Source organism: Nuphar pumila, chromosome 3 (genome assembly GCF_984573655.1).
Source record: "Nuphar pumila chromosome 3, dmNupPumi1.hap1.1, whole genome shotgun sequence".
Classification (NCBI taxonomy): Eukaryota; Viridiplantae; Streptophyta; class Magnoliopsida; order Nymphaeales; family Nymphaeaceae; genus Nuphar; species Nuphar pumila.
Genome location: NC_143251.1, coordinates 5,814,756 through 5,836,108, shown reverse-complemented (window position 1 = coordinate 5,836,108; position 21,353 = coordinate 5,814,756). Strand labels below are relative to the sequence as shown.

The 21,353-nt window shown below is 38.4% G+C and overlaps 1 protein-coding gene across 2 annotated transcripts; it reads right to left on the bottom strand.

The window, feature by feature from the left end:
• Positions 1-1,334: 1,334 nt before the first annotated feature.
• On the bottom strand, positions 1,335-18,768 carry LOC149841749 (ubiquitin receptor RAD23b-like). Of its 2 annotated transcripts, none has more exons than XM_089998680.1 (12): positions 18,366-18,768; positions 16,491-16,652; positions 7,759-7,797; positions 7,589-7,659; positions 7,454-7,495; positions 5,794-5,968; positions 5,557-5,709; positions 5,421-5,474; positions 3,611-3,658; positions 3,419-3,528; positions 1,997-2,075; positions 1,335-1,775 (listed from the first exon to the last, which is right to left on the bottom strand). In XM_089998680.1, exons 1-12 carry the CDS (start codon positions 18,429-18,431, stop codon positions 1,659-1,661), a joined length of 1,116 nt encoding a protein of 371 aa, XP_089854806.1. In that variant the 5' UTR covers positions 18,432-18,768; the 3' UTR covers positions 1,335-1,658. The 2 variants fall into 2 exon arrangements, with proteins under 2 accessions (XP_089854806.1, XP_089854807.1); XM_089998681.1 differs by having other exon boundaries at positions 16,491-16,671; positions 18,366-18,657.
• Positions 18,769-21,353: the final 2,585 nt, after the last annotated feature.

Sequence of the window (21,353 nt, the reverse complement as noted above, 5' to 3'; positions counted from 1 at the left end):
CAGACCCTATAGCAATGAGTTTTAAACAGCTTGTCATCCAAACATCACAATTTAAACATTTAAGGCACAATCTTTGTTTTTATTTATGCAAACAAAAACGCATCCAAATAGGGCCACAAAACAACTTACACATTCTTATTGGATTTGAATATTTGCAGATTTTCATAAACAGAACCGAACCTAACCACTAATCCAGGCATCCATAGTAGGGCCAAATAAGATTTGATGAGGTAAGATGGAACCCGGATCCAAAATATATGGTGATATTGGATAAGGTAAAAGATGGCTCAAATTACCATCTTTACATGCAAACAGATTGGGCTAGATATCAATCCAAACATACATCCAACATAAACACCAATCGGATATGAAAATGTGCGCAATATCTTTTTGGAGCTTACTTTAAATATCCAATCAGGAAATAAAGCATCAGATTTGGGTCAGAGGTATGACAAACCCAACAAAATTGCCCCCTAATCCATAGCACTTACCAAGCCTTCAGTTGACTTAGATCAATACCCAAACCATTAACAACACTACCTTTTGCAGTGAAACATAGTAAGCGGGCTTAATGCTGCCCTCACTCTAACAATTGATAAAAAACGAGGATTATGGTTCCATCAGTAGCCATTGGGCAAATCTGCATATTGTTTCTTCTGTCTCATCCAGGACAGAGCATATTACTGAAAGGGTGGTGTTTGGATTTAGAGAATCAAGTAAAATCGGATTCCGCCCCTGGCCCTGTTTGGAAACTAGTAGCTGGGATGGGAAGTGGCAGCTACCACCTCCTAGAGGTGGTAGCTGTCAATTCCATGCTTTAGTGTAAATACAATGCCACTTCCCATCTCAAATGCATTAACTCCCATCCCAGCGACCAGTTTTCAAACAGCCAAGGTGGTAGTTTGACCAACTGTTGGACAAATGCATTAACTCCTATCCCAGTTCCTAGATTCCAAACAGGGCCTAAATTTCTATTTGTGGCTGGAAAATAGCCAAAAGGTTAACTTGAGTTTGGTGGAATCGAGTTCAATCCCCTGAATCCAAACACTACACAACCCAACAAAATATAGGCCCAAGCCCACATCGATAATACCTGTTGACCAATGCTATTAGTTCCTCTAAGCCACCAAATCACAACAAACACATCTGACCAAACGATTAAAGGCAAACAAACAAAACCAACTGCAGTATCACGGCTTAGAATCTTTTTCAAAGTGAGTATATGTAAGGGACTCTTGATGGAAATGCTCATCTGAAAGGAAACAAAGAGATTTAATCAGTAAACGGTTGCAAAAGAGATGTAAAAGTTCAGTACCTCAAGCACTAGACCAGAGTATTATTAGTGGACTGGAATTCTATTTAATTAGTGAAGGGTTTTCATAAATGATTTCACATGTGAGACCAAACAAGGATACTAAGAAGAAACTAAATAACAGAGATTGATTTGGATCCTTGGCAGTTCCTCTGCGTCTTGTAAAAGAAAAAAATATAGAAAGAAACCCTCTTATAGAAAACAAACAAAAAACAGTTGAACAGCAGAGATCATGATTCCCAATCGATCACAAGTTGACCGTTAGAGAAACTTCTTTTACCAGATTTCCGAATGAACTGAAAACATACAGTTGGAAGGCAAACAAGGCCATTATCTGCTCTACCGGTCAATCCTCATAGTCACCAGCATTTTCTAACAAATAGTTCACTGCAAGCTCTTCATTCTTGTCACATGCCAAGAAAGCCTCAATCACAAGCGCCCTATCGAACCCCATAGCTTCAAGCTGAAAAGAATTTAGCACCAATTTCAGAAAAGCCAGGTAGACCATGAAATCAATGCTTAAAAGGTACTAAAGAACTAGGCTCAGAAGATGCTCAATAGGTGATCCAAGCCAAGCCTTGGGTAGGAAGAACTTGGGGTGTGACACCCGTCTTTTTTCCAAGGCATAGCACAGGTCCCTTCGTTTTAAATTTTGAAAGAATGTACTGTTTATAGGACACTCACTCGTTCAATAACCTCCCGCTCCTCTGGTGTAACACTGATAGATTGGGGCATGTCCTGCTCGAGCTGTCCAAATATATCCCTGAAATAAATACCAAACGTTAATAGGTACAGTTTCTGGTTTTGCATCACCTGGAGTCTAAGCACATCAGTAGATTCAACAATGGCAGCTAGCTATGTCACATGGGTGCGGGTGCAGGGGTTGCAGCAAAAAATATATATATAAAGTCCAAAAGTTGGACATAAATGACCCTAGGTGCGTTGACCGCACCCAGGGTCAGGTTGACCACACCGGGTGCCGCACCTGCACGCGCACCCGCATCGCGTTGACGCAGGTGCGGCACCCAGTTGGCCGAGTCCCTGTGACATAGGCAGCTAGTGTTTAAAATGAAATAGCTAATATATCAAAAACAAATTTGGTATGAAAGCTCCTGACAATAGGTAAATCAAAATTAACCATTTTGACATAGTCACATTCTTGTGACAAAATTGAAAATAAAATACCATGCAAATGAAAAAAGACAGGAAATATGAAAAATAATGGATGCATTTGCCATAGCCAACAGAATGACATTGAAAATTTAAACAAAGGATAGAAAGAACACAACACAATACTATTTTGACTCAATGATGGTCATTTATACACAATCAGTACCAATGCTAAATTGCTAATGAATAAATAATTAATGAAAATAACTGGAAGCAGGGATCCATTTTTCAAGAAGATACCACATGATATAGAGAGAACACTAAAGGTAATCCAAAACATCAGCCACATCCTATAGCAAACGCTACGGAAGGTATCAGACAAAAAAAGCCAAACTCAACGATAAACAAGAAAATAAAAACAAGACATGGCTGTAAGAGTTCTCAAATATGGAACCCTCACAGCAAGAGAACCACGTTCACAAAAATTAAAAACACAATGCACCGATCAGTAACTTTATGCAGGAGCATGACAAAGTATAGACTATGCTCTTCATTGCTAATAAGACCAAATTAGGCAGTATTCTGAAAGATTGCATGTACAAATTGCTCTCTTCGTCTTTGGAAAAAATGCGATGGTTACACAAAACATCTCGCACATGCTGTTGTTTGTATGGAGCTATACTATCAAACTTACCTACAATTAGGAATTTGCATCAAAGATTCTTCTAGTGGTTGCAATGGCCAGACATCACAACAATAGAACCTTCCAAAGTTTGAAACTTTGAATATTACATACCCTTCTCAGAAAACACAAGGGCCTTTTAAAAGGATGGTCTATCATAACACAAACTGTAGATATGTACCTCCAAGTAAAACGATAATGTAGACATAAATGATGATACATGAACAGAAACATTAACCATTGCCACTGCCAGATAACTAAAATTCATATTGTATCATAAATTACTGCAAACAATATGTGCATGAAATTCTCACCCTTCAGATCCTTCTAGTGGTTCATTAATCAGTCGAAGGAATTCCGCTTGGTGTTCCTGAATCAGTCTTAGGAGCTGAGGATTCTGTTTGCTTAACTCCTGAAGCATGGGCTGCAAGCGCACTAACAATTCAGAAAGTGATGTACATGTCAAAAAAATTGAAATGTTAAAAGTTGTGACAAAGAATGCATACCTGTAATATCTGAGGATTTGCCTGCACCATTGATCGTAAAGCTAAGAACTGGAAGAAGGCAGACAAAGGTTTATATTAAATTCCAAGCGTGCGTCAAACAAAAACATATCAATGTATCATATAGATAGTCATGCAGAAGCTACTAGATACCATTTGAAACAGCACCAATCCCAACATAATTATTAATTTGAAAACACAAATAATTTATTAAGATTTGATACAAGTGGGACATGTCTAACTCTTTCATTTTATTGAAAGAACCTTGGCCACCAAACCCACAAAACACATGAACAATATTATCCCTCTTTTAAGAGGTCTAGAAAGGTGCATCTGTTATCAATTTGTCTGAGTACCTAATAAGTTCGACAGACAAGGGTCCCTTCAAACAAAATGGTGTCCATATCTGTGTCATGTTGCTATGGACAGACCACTGTCAATGACCATCATATTGATCTCTAACCCTTATGTTCTTCACACACACACACACCCAAAAAAAGGTCTTATCCCTGTGCCTGTGGATTAACCACAACAGCATAGCAGTTACATAGAGGCACTAGCCTTGGTTCCATAAATCCGTTTGCAGACATTATGCCTACTCTTATCCCCACCAGGAGCTTCCCAACCACTGAATATCCTCATCCTAAGTAACAAACTACAACAGAGATTATTCACAAATTTTATTACCTAAAGCATTCCATGGTTGAGACACTTTCTGGCTAGTTTTCCTTTCACAATTGCAGCTTCCAATTTCTGTCACCTTCTATTATTCATCATCCCTTTTCCATTACATTATAATACATATGTTAATCTTGAAAGTATTTATGTGCGTGCACTACCAACTACCAAGTATTTTTATAGGTGCTCTTCCCCTTTTCACCATTTTTATTATAATTTAATGGTACTCTTTATTTGTTTGTTTTGGGATGAAGCCGTAGTTGTTGTTGTACTCTTTATTTGTTTGGGTAAATTTCTCTCTATTGCCCATTGTTGACCATCATGACGCAAGTTGAGAGGAAATCAAAGTGCAAAGATGGTCCGGTTGACTGAGTTTTCCACATTAGAGTGCACATCCATGGAATATAGTCAATAACCCTGAAAGGGATAATTAAGTTGGGAGTAATTGGATATATAAAACAAAAAAACTGTTCAAATGGATGATCATAGCGATACAATACTAAAACTGTGACCAAAAGTTACATTTAAGTGTATACCACAAATTATATTGTTCTGTTACATACTATGCAATAGCAATTGGACATTCAGCACATTCTAACTTTATTGCATACTATGCAATAGCAACCGAATAGAACAATTCTAGACCAAGAGAATGGCAAGTTGAGAGGAAATCAAAGTGCAAAGATGGTCCGGTTGACTGAGTTTTCCACATTAGAGTGCACATCCATGGAATATAGTCAATAACCCTGAAAGGGATAATTAAGTTGGTAGTAATTGGATAAATAAAACAAAAAAACTGTTCAAATGGATGATCATAGCGATACAATACTAAAACTGTGACCAAAAGTTACATTTAAGTGTATACCACAAATTATATTGTTCTGTTACATACTATGCAATAGCAATTGGACATTCAGCACATTCAAACTTTATTGCATACTATGCAAAAGCAACCGAATAGAACAATTCTAGACCAAGAGAATGGCAAATTACTGCTGAACTACATAATCCAGTTCCATGATTAGTATCTCACTTTAAGATTTTCCTTTACTAAGACAACATAAAATGAGTAAGGCCAATTGGCAAATTATACAATACTGGAACAATAGGATAGATCCAAGCAAGTTAAGCACACCTGTGGGTTATTCCGAAGGAAATCGAGAGAGCCAGCTCCAACACTGGGAGCTCCCTGCATAAACATCATAGACCTTAGACAACAAAAAGCAAAAATCTTAAAAGCACATGCAAGGAGGACCGTAGCAGAATTAGACCTGTGGAAACAAGTTTAATGGAGAAGCATTGGGTCCTCCAGAGAGGGGAGCAGTTCCTGCTGTGTCTGCATCTGTGGCAGCAGGTGCTTGACTTGGTGCCTGGCTTGAAGGACGAGCCACAGGAACAGTAACTTCTGCAGTGGCTGGAATACCCTGCAAAATAGCAACCTGTGTAACTAAGAGTGTGAAGAATGTCAAAACGAGTTGCTTAAATATCTGATAAACAGTGAATCTTACAGAATATAAATAATCGACAGCTCGTTCAGGATTGCTGTAAGCAGCTCGGAGTGCACGTGTAACAGTTTCCCGGTCCCAGCTGCCTCCACCCATATCAATCAATTGTTGAATGGTTTGCTCAAGATTATTACCAACAACTAGGCTAGATGCAGCTTGACCATATGGGTTAGCCACCCTGTAATTAATCAGATTTCAAAAAAGTCATTAAATTCAAAGAACATGTGAAAAACAAGTGATAAAAGTGGATATGAGAACACGTAGGAAAGAATCCATGCATTCAGAGTTGCTGGTCTAGTAGGTCATTCTACCCATGAAATCACATGCATGATACATGGAACTGATTGCACTCTTTACTGCCAAACACTCTAAAAAGTTGCAGGAACATGCATCGAGAATGACACATGATAGAGGTGGACGTGACAGGCATGGGGTTAGGTACACCTTCAAGGGATTGGTCAGAAGTGGGAGGATGTCACACCTGATTGGGCCTGGTCTGGTCCTTATTCTGCTCAGGCCTCAGGCCCAGGCCCAGGCCCAGGCCCAGGCCCAGGCCCAGGCCCAGTTTTTATAAGGTCTACACAATCTCTGCCAGGCCTAAGCCTGGGCTTGTCTTCATGTAAAGCCATGCCCGGACGCAGGTTTTGTGGGCATGGAACCAAGCTCAGCCCTTCTCTGCTGGGTACCTAAAAGCCAATCAGTGCCTCGCCTGATGTCCACCCTTATGCATGATCATTGAGCACATATATTTGATGATTTTGATCCTATGTAAACATATGCATCATATAACCAAAAGTACAAAGCCAGTCATGAACAAATCAAAGCAGAATCTGGGCAAAAACAACAAAAAGGAAAAAAACTTCATGGATCATAATGTCTCATAAATAAAAAACTGAAACAGGTTTTCTGGAACAAGCTAATTTGTGGATGTTAAGCAGATCTATACTATACTGGCAATACTCAATATCGTGAAATCACACATAAGGTGAGATGTGTGGAGTTAATACAACATCACATGGATTCCTAAGATGTTGGTGAATTCTCACAGCTTCTTTATCGAGGCAATCAGCATATGTTATTAAAAAGGGAATCATCCAAAATTGCCTGTGTGAGTAGTCGAACCCTTCAAGGATATACTGAAGTAGAAATCACTGTGCAACTTCTTTCTTATCATGCTCATATAGATACAGGACAATGCATTGGAATATCAGCACGTTAGATTCATTCTAGCGTATACCGAAATACAAATCTTTGTACAACTTGTGTCTCTCTTTCATCATGTTCATTATATACAGGATAATGCAATGGCAGATAAACAATATATAATATAAGCCAAAGACAGTTTTTTAGTGGAGATGTATTCATGCAAAACTATTCTGGTTCAGTCCAATAACCAATGTGTTTATGTCATTAGAGTAGGATTGCTATACTGATGCAGTTACAGTAGATGAGGTGCTGTTAGTGAATGAAGCACTTGAGTTTGTTGATTAAAATGAGTAAACAAATGTTCCAAACTCATGATAAGCAACATAAAAGCAACTAACAGACTAAGTTCACATTCAAATGACGCCAATAGTTTGGAACATTATCGATAAACTATTTTGAAAGCAATAACCACCATATAAGAAAAAGAATTGCTAGCATAAAAGGAAAAAACTCATACTCAGGTGCCTTATCAGAAGCTGCAGCTATACTCACAGGGGTCCTGTCACAATGACATATCAGAATATGAGCAGGAAATTTAAAATCAAAACCATATGGTATCATCAATGTAAGACATAGAAAGCTAGAGATATACGTTGCTTGTGGAGGAGCCTGAGGCTCAGGCACTGAAGAGGCAGCAGGAGGAACAGGATTTGTTGTCGAAGGCTGTTTAATTTAAACAAGAACTTAAAAGGACGAAAATCACAATCCTAAAATTGACAGAACACCAGTGGAACCTAGGGGCACAGAGACAGCTATAGATACCTGAGCGGATGAGCTTCCCCCTTGTGCAGAAGATTTGCTCTGCAATAAAAAGAAAATAAGTAAAATAAAGCTAAGTTAAAGAATTTAGAAAATCTGAATATCAATGAAGTTCTAGACCTCAAAATTCCACACAAGCAAAATTGTTAGCACAGCCAAATATCAATGAGGTTCAAAACGCTATTACAGAAAAATCTGAGTATACTATTAGAAACAGATAAAAATCTTCAGTAATTAAAACACATTGAAAAAAGGGGCATCTTGAAATCCCTCACGAGTGTCTCAGAATTTGCCAAATGTTAGAACTTTTTTTGGGTGCATAAAATACTTCAATAGCGAGCTATACTGAACCACTGACAACAGAATAATTAAAGATACTATCCTACAGAAAATTCATGGCAGACCAACAAAAAATATTGACTCCAATTTGCCCAAGATGCATTAATCACAGTCTATGACATGAAGCTAAAGAAACTGGATACTTACCACAGAATGCCGTACGCTTTCGGAAACAAAATATGCTAATGAATTCACAAGGGGAGGACTGAGCAACATAACAAGAGCTTAAATTTAGAACATACTACACATCATTTGTATTCAAGAGAGAACATGCTGTCTCTTTCTGTTCATTTCTCAATGAATTCCCATTCCAAGTCATACTTGTTCACTTCAAAGAAATATAAAACACATATATATTTGAAATAGCATATGCATGAAACCATAAAAACAAGTAGCTCTTTGCAGTCCACATCGTAAGCAAGATCCATCATAAGTCATATCAGGCCATTACACCACCTTTTTTCACATTTACTCCAAATCACTCTCTTTTTGAATAAATTTGGTTTATTTTCCAAATGCGAGGAACAAATTATCCACTAGCAATGTTGAATCTGTTTTGCTCAAATAAAGGTTATATGTATCAAAGATCATATCGAGAAATACATTCAAGTTTCACTTCATTTTGCACCTTTAGAACATGAACCATTTCTCCCCCCAATTTGCTCAAAGCTTCTCATAAAGGGATGTGTTACACTTTCATGATTTTATTTTAGATATCACTATGGCTTTCTTGGGCTAAACTTTCCCAATGCTATATCTTATGACAGATGAAATGTGCTACTGATACCATTTCTCTCTTCATAAATTTTTTGAAAAGAATGTTACAAATTACAAAAAAGGTAAGTATGCAATTTCTGTGTGCATTTTGAATTCCTAAAGCATCCCAGGATTAGAAAACCATAACCCTAGAGCCTCTACTTCTTCTGTTTCTCACAAGTTGACATGGTATCAGAGCTTTAGAATGCAGATTTAAAACAATGTTGTAAATGGCATATCGGAACCCGTATCGCATGAGCATCGAATACGGGTATATTGTATCGTATCATACGATACAAGAAAATGCTTGAATTAAAAATCACAAAAAATCTGAAAATTTACAAAAAATATAGAGAAAAATCTCCAAAAAATCAGAAAAAATTATAGAATGCAATAAAAAAAGAACATGAATATATGCATTATGAGTAACTAATCATAAACATGAACTAGTAAAACATTGGATACAATATTGATAACACTCCTAACAAACAACAACTACGCCTTCATCCCAAAACAATTGGGGTCGGCGATATAAACCAAAAAAGAAAATCATTCTGGGTCTTCCACATGAATCCTTCTCCTCCAATCATTTCTATCCAATGCCATGTCCTCGGTGAGGTTCAAAGCATTCATATCCTTTCCTATCATCTCCATCCAAGTCTTCTTAGGCCTACCCCGACCTCTTTTAACTAATATATTTTTCCATTTCTCCATCCTTCTAACTGAAGCATCATTAGGCCTTCGCCGAATATGTCCAAACCACCGTAAACGATTCTCTCTGATCTTATTTTCAATGGATGCAACGGCTACCTTCTTACGTATCTACTCGTTTCGAATCTTATCTTTTATTGTATTTCCACACATCCATCTAAGCATACGCATCTCAACTACACTCATTTTTTGAATATGATGTCTCTTGGCAGCCCAACATTCCGTACCATATAGTAAAGCGGGTCTAATTGTCGTCCTATAAAACTTTCCCTTAAACCGCAATGGCATTCTACGATCGCACAATACTCCAGTTGCACTTTTCCATTTCATCCACCCAACCTTTATCCTATGATTTATATCTCCATCAATTTCTCCATACTTTTGAATGATAGATCCCAAATATTTGAAACAGTCATCCACCGGTATTTCTTGCTCACCAAGCTTCACTACACTCCCATCACTACTATGTTGCTTACTAAACCGACATTCCATATATTTTGTCTTACTCTTACTCAACTTAAAACCTCTTGCTTCCAATGTTTGTCTCCATAATTCTAACTTAGCATTAACCTCAGCTCTAGACTCATCAACAAACAACATACACCACGGCACATTTTCTTGAATTGATCTCGTAAGCTCATCCATCACTATAGCAAATAGGAAAGGGCTTAAAGCAGATCCTTGATGTAACCCAACCGTTATAGGAAAATTGGTTGTCACCCCTCCACAAGTGCGGACATTGGTTACTACTCCTTCGTACACATCTTTAATTATACTAATGTACTTGAGAGAAACACCTTTCTTCATCATTGTCCACCAGAGAACATCCCTAGGTACTCTATCGTATGCCTTTTCCAAATCAATAAAAACCATATGCAAATCTTTATTCCTCTCTCTATATCTCTCAATAAGTTGTCTAAGAAGATGTATAACTTCTATAGTTGATCTTCCAGGCATAAAACCAAATTGATTCTCCGATATCATGACAACCTTCCTCAACCTATACTCAATCACCCTCTCCCAAAGTTTCATAGTATGACTCATGAGTTTTATACCACGATAATTTGTGCAATCTTGTATTTCACCCTTATTCTTATATAGAGGCACCAAAGTACTCTTCCTCCACTCATTAGGCATCTTATTTGTCTGCCAAATCTTGTTAAAAAGATTTGTCAACCATTCTAAACCTTTCTCACCCAAGCATTTCCAAGCCTCGATAGGTATACCATCTGGGCCAACTGCCCTTCTTGATTTTATTTTCTTCAAAGCCTCTGCAATTTCTTTCTTTTGAATCTTGCGCATGAAGTCACGATTCATCTCATGAAAAGAAATGGAGAAGTCTCCAAGATCCTGAGCATGACCTTCATTAAATAGCATATTAAAATAATATTTTCATCTCTCCTTAATCTCCTCATCTTTGACTAAAACCCTTTGCGTTTCATCTTTGATACATCTAACCATACCCAGATCCCTCGATTTCCTATCTCTCATCTTTGCAAGCCTATAAATATCCTTCTCGCCCTCTTTGGTATCCAACTTGTCATAAACCACCTTATATACTTTATCCCTCGCGTTTCAAACTACTTTTTTAGCTTCCTTCTTTGCTATCATATACTTTTTCAAATTCTCATTATCACAACTCTTAGATTTCTATAACACTCCTAACAAACATTTAACAAAAATCACAAGTCACAAGCATGAATGTTTAATATCAAAGTTATATATTACATAAAAAACAAAAGAAGAAGCATCCTAATCCATCAATCATAACGTAAACAATATTCAAATGATGGATCTTCTTCTTTTGAGTTGTTTTCTCCTCCTTAATAGACATTCATCTCTGGGCCAGCATAATCATTGTCATCATCCACTTGAGCCTCCATCTTAGCTCACAGTTGCCTCCAATCCTCATCATCATCCAAGACACCAGGCTCTACTGCGACCCACTCATCTAATATAACGAGGTTGTCAATATTGATGGGATCGTAGTTGCTCCTCTGGCGTCTTATCGATTCTTTTTGTATTTGTCTGCAATATTCAAATATTTATAGAATACAAGTTGTATTAAAGTGGATTCACTAACGCATATCTTAATGTTACCTTTGCTTCAATCTCATGTTGTAGGTGACAAATACAAGATCATTTAATCAAGAGTGCTTCAATTTATTCCTTTTCTTTGTGTGGATGCACTAAAGAAAACTTCAATTTCTCTCACATCCACTTGCACTGCATCCCTGACTTAATATACAATTCAAAAACCTAGATAATAAAGGAGCATCTCCACCAAACCTATTCCACCATTGATCTAAACCAACAAAAGAAAAATGAATCATGAGAGAAAATCCTTGCAATACAAAAATATATTGGATTGTATTCCTTCGTCCAAAGTCTCCATCATTTTGTTCATACTTGGTTAACTCCAAATGAATTTGTCTTTGGAGACTATGATCTCTATTAAGTTTCTCAATGAAATTTCTGAACACCTGTTTGTACTTCCCTACCATATATGAATGTGGGGAAGAATTTGAAGGCAGGATTGAAGTAAGAGGCAGCAGCACGAATGTCTTGATGAAGCTGGTGAGTCCATCTCTTATCAATCACCTTCCAAACTGCCATATAATACTTTTTATTGTTGCTGAAATTTTCTCTAATTTGCTCTTTTTCCATGTCCATATCATCATACAAGTAGGGCATAACCGGAGCCTCGTTATTGTCCACTCTCCTCAACACTTTCACGAGTGACACTGTCATCCTCAAAAACATACTGCACCTCTTCCAAAACTCCATGGAGAAGACTATCTTCATTATCTCAACCCCAATAGATTTTTGGGCAATCCTCGTTGCAAACCACTTATCTGAAGTAAACATCTGTTTTAATTCATTTTGATTAATGACAAGGCCTTGTACATTCAAAGCATTTATAACAAACCTTTTCAATGCAGGGTGTATCAACTCGGCTCCCTTGGTAAACCTCCTCATCAAGTTTAGGATGGCCAAATGATTATAAATGATTTTTTTTTTTACTTTTTTGCATATCTCAATGCACTCAGAAATGCCCTTCATCTCACCAATATCTTCAAGCATGAGATCAATGCAATGCGCTACGCATGGACACCAAAGCATTTATATTCCTCCTGCAGTATTAATCCAACAACTTTGAAGTATGTTGCATTATCAATAATGAATTGGACTTTTCAGACTGAACACATTCCACCACATCTTTAAAAATCACAAACAACTCCTCTGCATCTTATGTCTATTAGACATATCAACAGATTTCAAAAACATGACAATTTACTAGATTTCATTGTCGCCTGTCTGTCCACCCATTTGTCATGATACTGCAATCCGTAGTCTTCCAAGACTTTAAACTCACCACACCACTGCTTCACTTCTGCAACAACTTGCTTCAAAATCATGCCCCTCAATGCATGATAGGAGGGCATCTTGTAACCAACTCCTATACTGGCTATTGCATTAGACATAGACTGAAAATGATACGAGTTTGCAGCGTTGAATGGTGTGCAAGTCTCACAACAAAATGCCCAACTGCTAGATTTGCTTGGAGGTCATGGCAGAACATATATCTAGTTGGGCTCCAGGGGTCATCCTAGGTGTGAAATAGGTACCAATCCCACGTCATGGACTTGTAAATCTCCTATCTCCTCTCCTCCTTCCCCTACTACTGCCACCAGGTCCACTACAAGTTGGTGCAGGTCCAATACTATTGATGCTTGTCCCCACCTCCACCCCCTTGCCATTCTGTTGCCATAAAAACTCTAACTCCTCAGTAGAACAGATCATGTTGTCAGTTGCTTCCCCATACGCCTCAGGTAGCATTTCTAACTCTTCTTAAGGTTGGGGCATATTACAATTTTAGCCGCATCCTGATGTTTTTTCTGCCTCTTCCTTTGAGATTCCTTCAAAAGCTCATGCATCTGCCATTTTACAACATTTGACATATTCGAAGTGCATGTGATTGTATCTTTCCATGTGCCGGATACATGATGCTTTATTCTTGAAATGCCTCCATGAATCTGCCTCTTACAATAGTTGCATCGGTTCAACATCCTATTACGTTCATAAACCGGTGCACAATGATCTCATGCTAGGTCTCTTGATGTAGCCATGCTCCAAATATGTTGAATCAAGACCTCTAGGGTTCGGACTTGAAGGTTAGAGGGGACAAAAATGTGCCTGTATGATGGACATTGCCACTACTGCTCGAATCTAGTAAAAGCCCCAATTTCTAGGGTGGAGTAGGATGAAAATGGGTGAGATTTGAGCGTTAAAACAAAAAAAAAAGGTTGGGTAGGGGAAAAATAGGTGAAATTTGAGACAAACCACACTTCTAGGGCTCGAATCTAGCAAAAGCACCAATTTTTAGGGTGGATTTGATCTAAAAATAAAGTGGGTAGGCTTAGAAAAGGAATTTGGGGAGGGGAGCATGAAAAAGCGAGGTCAAAATGACCCATGGAGGCTAAAAAATGGCCCCCATAAGTGGTCGGTTGCCACTTTTTAGGTGCCAAAAAAAATTCTAAAAAAAAGCAGGCTCAATTCATATGATACACCCCTTGTTAACAAAAATTTTGTGGTAAAAAAAATATGCACTCACCTGGATTTCGCAAAACCCTTTTTCAAAATTGATTAAAAGATGTGGGACGTTTGTTTCAAGCCTCAGTCGTCCTTCTCCATGAGAAGGTAAAGCAAAAGTAGGTTCGACCTCCACAACTCAAAGTTCACTATCAGGAAAATAAGGATTCGAAGTCCAAACTCCCCCGAAACGAAATACGCAATTCAATTCAATAGGGTGTATAAGCACTTAGGTAACAACAACTAATAAAAAATATATATTTACCAAAATAAAAGGAATAAACAACCAAACGGATCTGAAAATTACCTTTTCAGACTCAGGGTACGTCTATCTTTTGTGCTCCAACTGAGACATGTATGACGATTTAGGAGCGACTCCTCCTCGGTTCGGCAGCACCTCCATATAGGTATCACAGTTTAAGAATTGAGACGAGAGAGGGAAAGAGTGAGGGAAAGGCTATGCGTTCTCTCTAGGGTTAGCACTCAGACATAGGATTTCCAGATGATCAGGTTCTAGGGGTCAGCCCCTATTTATAGGAATTTAGGACAGGATACAAATCAAGGGTTTTCTGGTTTCGAATCCAACCCAAATGGATTTGTGCTTATCCCCAAGGGGGATAGAGCTCATACAAGAAGAATCATGCATGGAAAACACATAGGAGGAGTTTGGGAAGGATTGAGACACGCCTCTTAAAGCTTATCCCTATGTTCGACGAGCTGGATGACAAAGTCAGATTGTCTTCCCGGGAACGAACGACAAAGTGTATTGTCATCCCGGATAGGACGACAAACTGGTTTGCATCCTAGGGACCGAATGACAAAATGCATTGTCGTCTCGGGGAATGGATGACAAACTGGTTTGCCATCCATGGCTACGAATGACAAACTTGCTTGTCGTCCAATGAACCGGATGGCAAACCTGTTTGTCGTTCAAGGTCCTAGACGACAAACCTGTTTGTCGTCCAAGGTGCTGGATGGCAAACCCGTCGGACGAGAAACCTTTTCCAGATGACAAAGACTGAAAATTGGGGAATTTGTTTTATTTTGGGTGTTTTGACATTTTGGTGGGATTTTCCTAAAATTCTATGGATAATACCTAACTTTTTGAGGTTTTCCCTTAACTAGGATAGGAAATGACTAGGTTTTAGGATTTTTGCCTTAAAGCCTAAGAAAGTGTTTTCCCAAGGATGTTAGCATTTGGGCATCATGAAAAAATGGGTGTCTACACCCTTGTATCGTATGATACATATCATATCGATACGATAATCATATTGATTCCCCCAACGATATTATGATCTATCATATTGTATCATACGATACTGACAACACTGATTTAAAATGTTTGATTTGATTCCTTCTATATTTTGCTTTACACATACCCACTTATTCCTCTTTACATCTCGGACTTACCCTTAACCTAATTCCCTCTTCCTCTTTTACCTTTTTTTTCATTTTCTCTCCATTCTTTAATCATTATGACCTTATTCTTATTCCCACATTTCTAGGCTCAAAGAGGATCGATTGTTGCAGCCTACCTCAAGTCTCTTTATTACCTTCTTTATAGAAATTGACAGAGATCATTGTGAAGATAACAAATGCCACATGAACATTGCATATAGTTGTTACCTGCATAGATTGTGGAATATATTTTAAATATTGTTGGTTGAGGATGCCATCTTTTTCACCCAAGATGAATGTATTTTTGAAGTTTGAATTGCAAATGGGCATAGTGTATGGTATATAATAAAGGATAATCTATAAATATAAGATGTGAAAACATTGGGATAAAAATAACAAGTTTCAAAAGAATTCAACGCATTCATACTGACTCCAATGAAAATGACATCTTAAGCTAGAAAAATCTAGCACATATCACAAAAGGAAATTCAAAATGAATTAACAACATCAAAGTTCCTTCACTCCCAACATCAGTTAGCAGGTTCTCTAAATTGTGACCCACAATGATGCACACAGGAAATAACTGGCCTTGAAAGACCAACCAAACCATGACGGTGTTAGCTTCAATCTTGGCAACTAAAAGGATCTACAAAGCAAAAGCAAATATTCCTGAAGGTGGCACTTTTAAACAAGAAACATACAACTGAGGGAAAAAGTGTGTTTCTCCAATAAGGGTTTTATCTTTTTTTTCTTTTTTCTTTTAAATTTTTCCCATTTTGCCCTTAGATAATGTTCCAATTTGTCCATCAAACTACAACCATAATGAATCTAATCATCCATAGAACAACCAAGAGACCATAGGTACTGATCCTATTTAGCAGAAATAATCTCAAACACAATAAGGGAAACTTTGGAAAACCAAAAACAATGCTATATACCTTACTGAGCATGACAACAAGAAAACCATCTTCACTGACTTTATTCTCTTCTAAAGTTGTCTCATCTTTCAAGACCTTGCCATTATGAATCAATAGCTGCTGAGCATATGGAAAGTTGTCTTTTCCTTGTACCTCTTCAATATGCTTCTTAACAGCAATGACCTATAGAAAACATGCCAGACTAATGTCCAATCACAACAAGAGCAAATTATTCATGACTTACTTCAAAAGAGGCAAGATAACACATGAATCCACAGGAAAAGGACAATAAGAACGAGTATAGATCAGCTAATTTTGTTTTTGTTAAGAAGATCAGAGAATTCCAGCTTTTATGCATGGTATAAGGCAAGGACTTCAAAAGAGGCAAGATAACACATGAATCCACAGGAAAAGGACAATAAGAACGAGTATAGATCAGCTAATTTTGTTTTTGTTAAGAAGATCAGAGAATTCCAGCTTTTATGCATGGTATAAGGCAAGGAAACTAACTGTGAGCAATAATTTTTTCATCAACATGTCTTCTAGACCACCTAGACCATCTTAAAAATCATATGCAGTTATCCCAATATCATCAATAAAAATAAACTGTATAACAGAACAGCAACATATGGTAGCATTCACATACAAGTAATGATACAAAAGATATACATGTCAAGTGTCAACTTTGTAATCCAACTTATCACTAATGTACTAAGGACTCGTAAATACATGTAATGCAAGTACACAATGGCTTCAGATAACGGCTGTAATAAGAGTCTAAATAATGACATGCCATAGGAGGTTGAGAGATCAGAATATAATCCACACAGAGTCTCCTACAATTCTAATGGTTAAAAGGATTTATGCATCTTAATCACCCTAGGTTTATTCAGTCTCTGGTCAAGTACCTAACTTGGAACCAGGGCAATCCCCCACATCCCCAGATTGATTCCCAGAAAAGGGCATCCTGCAAAAAGGGTTACCCTAAAAAAAAGTGGAAAGCAACAAAAGAGACCAGAGTGCGAGTCGCCAAAAATGGGAATGACTACATGGAGTTGAGACTAGAGAAAGATGAGCGAGCAACCGAGGATTTTGGCAGCAGAGTGTGGCGGTCTGTTTGATCCTAATGGTTCAAGGCCCTAGCTTTATATATCTTAATGGCGGAGGGTTGTTTGGTGCACAGATAAGGTACTTAACGCACAAAATGGTGTTGTACACATTACAACATATATGTGACTAGTCATCCCTAGTAGTCAAAAACATGGAACATCAAATGCAGAATACAAGCACCCATGTTTCAAGTGCAAACACACATCACAATCTGTTACGTTTAAATTTCAAAAAAATACAAGACCATGTGTTCCCACAAGGATATTGTTTGGATTCATAGCATTTAGCGGAACTGAAAATCCATTTCCACCAAACTCCTCACTATGGCATGGGAAACGAGTGAAGGCTTTAGCGGAGTAGGAATCCAATTCCACTGAATTCCCTGAATCCAAATACACCACAAAGGCTCCACAACTACTTCGAGTTCTTTGTTTCGCAATCGCTGAGGCAATCAAGAAGGAGAAAAAAAAGATTTTCCCAAACCGAGAAGGAATACAAACGATAGAGACTATATCCAACAAAACCGCACAAAGTCCACATCACAAATTCATCAAAATTTCCCGTTGCCAATTTGCCCTAATCTTAATTCTCACACCACGAGACGCAAAGGACCACTAACACCAAAAGTGCCGCTACCAATCTACAAACCCACACCCACCAAACTGGAAATGCCATGATAATTCACACAGAAAAAAGAAAAAAAAGGAAATAGAGGAAGTAAATCCCCACAAAACGGAACCGAAAGAAAACACGAACTTGCGCAAAAGAGGGGAAGAAGCCACTCACCGTGTCGTTGGACTGAACCTTAATCTCGAAATGGCTCCCCTTTAACGTCTTCACCGTCAGCTTCATCGTGACCACCGGAAGAACTCGCCTGAAAACCACCAGACCGCCGGACTGACGACCCAGCCGACCCCCTCAGAAACTCGACTCCGGACGAACTACAGAACCGATAAATTAGGGTTTCGCTTCCGATTCCCACCACCACCAGAGCGGTAACACCGAAACCCTAATGTCTAAAAAAAATACACCGAAACCCTAATCAGGAAGAGGACGAACAACAAGAACCCTTCAAGATGAGAGAGAGAGAGAGAGAGACTTTCCTTATTCTTTATGAACTGTGGGCCCCACCCCTACCGCGGACAGCTACCCACAGGCAAGGTCAGACGTATTTTACGTACGATACACAGGAGTTTTTGCTTCATCTTTTTTTTCTTCTTAAAGGACCAAGAAAAACCCTCATCAAAAACCGGGTCACTTATGGTTCCACCTCCCGGAAAGGTGAAAGGAAGGGTCCAATTCCATAGGGGCTATCTCCTTAAAAAAAAAAAAAAAAATTACAAAGAAAGCTGGGGTTAGGCAGACTCCTACCAGTTATACAACTAATAGCCTTGGGATTTGAACTTGCAACGACCCAACACAAGATGACGTGCACTATCTGCTGTTGCCAGACAAGCGGAGCCCCGTTGGTGTATGTTCAAAATTACTATTAAGAATTTGGGCCAACCGTCCAATGATACTTTTTTTTTTTCTGTGGATTTGACTAGAAGAAACGTATGTGATCGAATATCTGATCGCTCTATCTTAGCCTGTCATACTTACGGTTGTCGTTCTGAGGAGTAAAATTCCAAGGCTAGCAGCCTTATCGCTAGGGCTCATGCTGGGCATTGGTTTTTTCGCAAGTGAATAGTGATGCCCACATGAATCGAACGTTGATCACCCCCCTGATAGCCAAGGCCTAACAAAATTAACACAAAAATACAAAAAATATAGATATTTTTAAATGTTTACCTATTTCGAAAATATTTTAACGTTCTCTGACATTAATACTTTTTAGTATTTTATATATTTTCATTATGTATATATATTTTCCCAAAATATTGAGAGATTTTTTTTTAATTCACTGCACAATTTTCCCTCGTTAAAAGGGAATCCCAAGATTGAGAATTCTCATGGAATTAAAATAAAGTATTTTCAGGCATAAATATAATCATAGTCGCCATTGGCTGAATAGACTTGGTCAGGAAGGAGTTCGATTTGTCTTGAGGAACATCCTATATTATGCATACACACACCATTTTGGGCGTAGGTCCAGGTGACGAGAGCAAACACAATGACATAGACACACTACATATACATGTACTTGATAATACTGACATCTCTAGTTTGAACCCCAAAGAATGTGCTCCATGTCGGGGTGACCATATGGCCGGCCCGTCCCAGTCTGATTAGGGTGAAGGAGACATCGGGACGGGTAAGGGTTACATATTGGAGATCCCCAACCACATTGCGATACAGGGTAAGGTTGCCAATCATTGTGCTTAAGGATGCAGATAACCCGCTAGAAGAAGCCATGGGAGTTGGCATGGGCATGGCATATACCATATTGGTACGCAAGAGAAGCTCTAAAATATATTTTCCTAGAACAATGCAAGCCAACAGGGGAACAAACAACTTGAATTTTAAAAAAAATAATGTAAATCATCAAGATCCTTGAGGGCGAACTGAGCACCAAGATACTAAATGAAAGAGCGAACAACAGTGAGAGAGCTGCCAGTCACAAGAATATCGTCAATGTATACAAGAACATATAACTATAAGGATCATCAAAGAAGAATAAATAAGGAGGGACGGTGTGCAATGCGTAAAAATCATGTGCAAAGAGAGCTTGACTTAGCTTGTGAAACCATGCACAAGGGGCCTGATACAAGCCATACAAGGTCTTATGTAAAAGACACACATGGTTAGGATGGTGAGTTCTGAAAGTCAGGAGGTTGAGCCATATACACAGTTTCCTCAAGATTGCTTTATTAACATCAAGTTGATAGATGGGCCAGTTAGAAAGAACAATGCGGATGGTTGGTGGGTGGTTTAACAACCGGACTGAAGGTTTCAAGAAAATGGACATATATATTTTTCTTGATCAAAACCTTTCTCCACATGGCAAGCTTTAAAACACTCAAGAGAACCATATGCTCTTAGTTTGATTTTGTAGACCCAACGACATTCAACAAAATTCTAATGTGGAACAGGAGGAACTAATGTTCAAATGTGGTTCTGATAAAGGACATGATATTCAATGAGCATGGCTTTCTACCAAGCAGGGTGAGAAGAAGTCTGTTTGAAGGAACGACGCTCAATGATCTGTTGACAATTAGACAAGAAGAGCATAAGGGAGAGAGTGCGTAGTAGTGAGAAACATGTGTGGTTTGAGGGTGTCATCTTATGCCCGGGTCACCATAGTGTGAGTGCGCAATAGAGGAGGAGGTGAGGGGGGCTAGTCGAAAGAACTGGAAGTAGAAGGAGAAGGTGCAATCTCTGGCGAAGAAGGAGGGGACTCAATAGGAGGGCCTGAAGTAGTTGGGACAGGAGAGGTCAGTTCAGGTGGTGGTAGACTCAAGAGGAAGATGGACTGAGGAGTAGTCGGTTGAAATGCAGGGGGCTTAGACAAAGGTGATTCTTTGAAAAGGAACAAACTTTTATCAAAGACAACATGAAGCAAGATAATAATTTTACTAGAAACAAGGTCTAAGCAAATATAACCATGGTGGGTAGGACTATAACAAAAAAAAATATGTAAACGAGATCTATACTCTAGTTCATGAGACAGATAATGATGAAAGTTAGGGTAACATGCGCAACCAAAGATCCAAAGAAAAACATAGTTGGGCTTCTTTTTAAAAAGAATTTCAAGTGGGGTTTTATTTTTCAAGTTGGGAGTAGGTAGACAATTCATGAGATAGACTGCAGTGGAAAAGGCATATGTTCAAAATC

Bases quoted from the DNA above. Each gene is read 5' to 3' on its own strand.
- LOC149841749 (XM_089998680.1), bottom strand. From the start codon at position 18,431: ATGAAGCTGACGGTGAAGACGTTAAAGGGGAGCCATTTCGAGATTAAG. The intron at 7,496-7,588 runs GTATATCTCTAG...TCATTGTGACAG, and splicing joins CAGGCTCCTCCACAAGCAAC to GACCCCTGTGAGTATAGCTG. The intron at 1,776-1,996 runs GTGAGTGTCCTA...AATTCTTTTCAG, and splicing joins AGCGGGAGGTTATTGAACGA to CTTGAAGCTATGGGGTTCGA.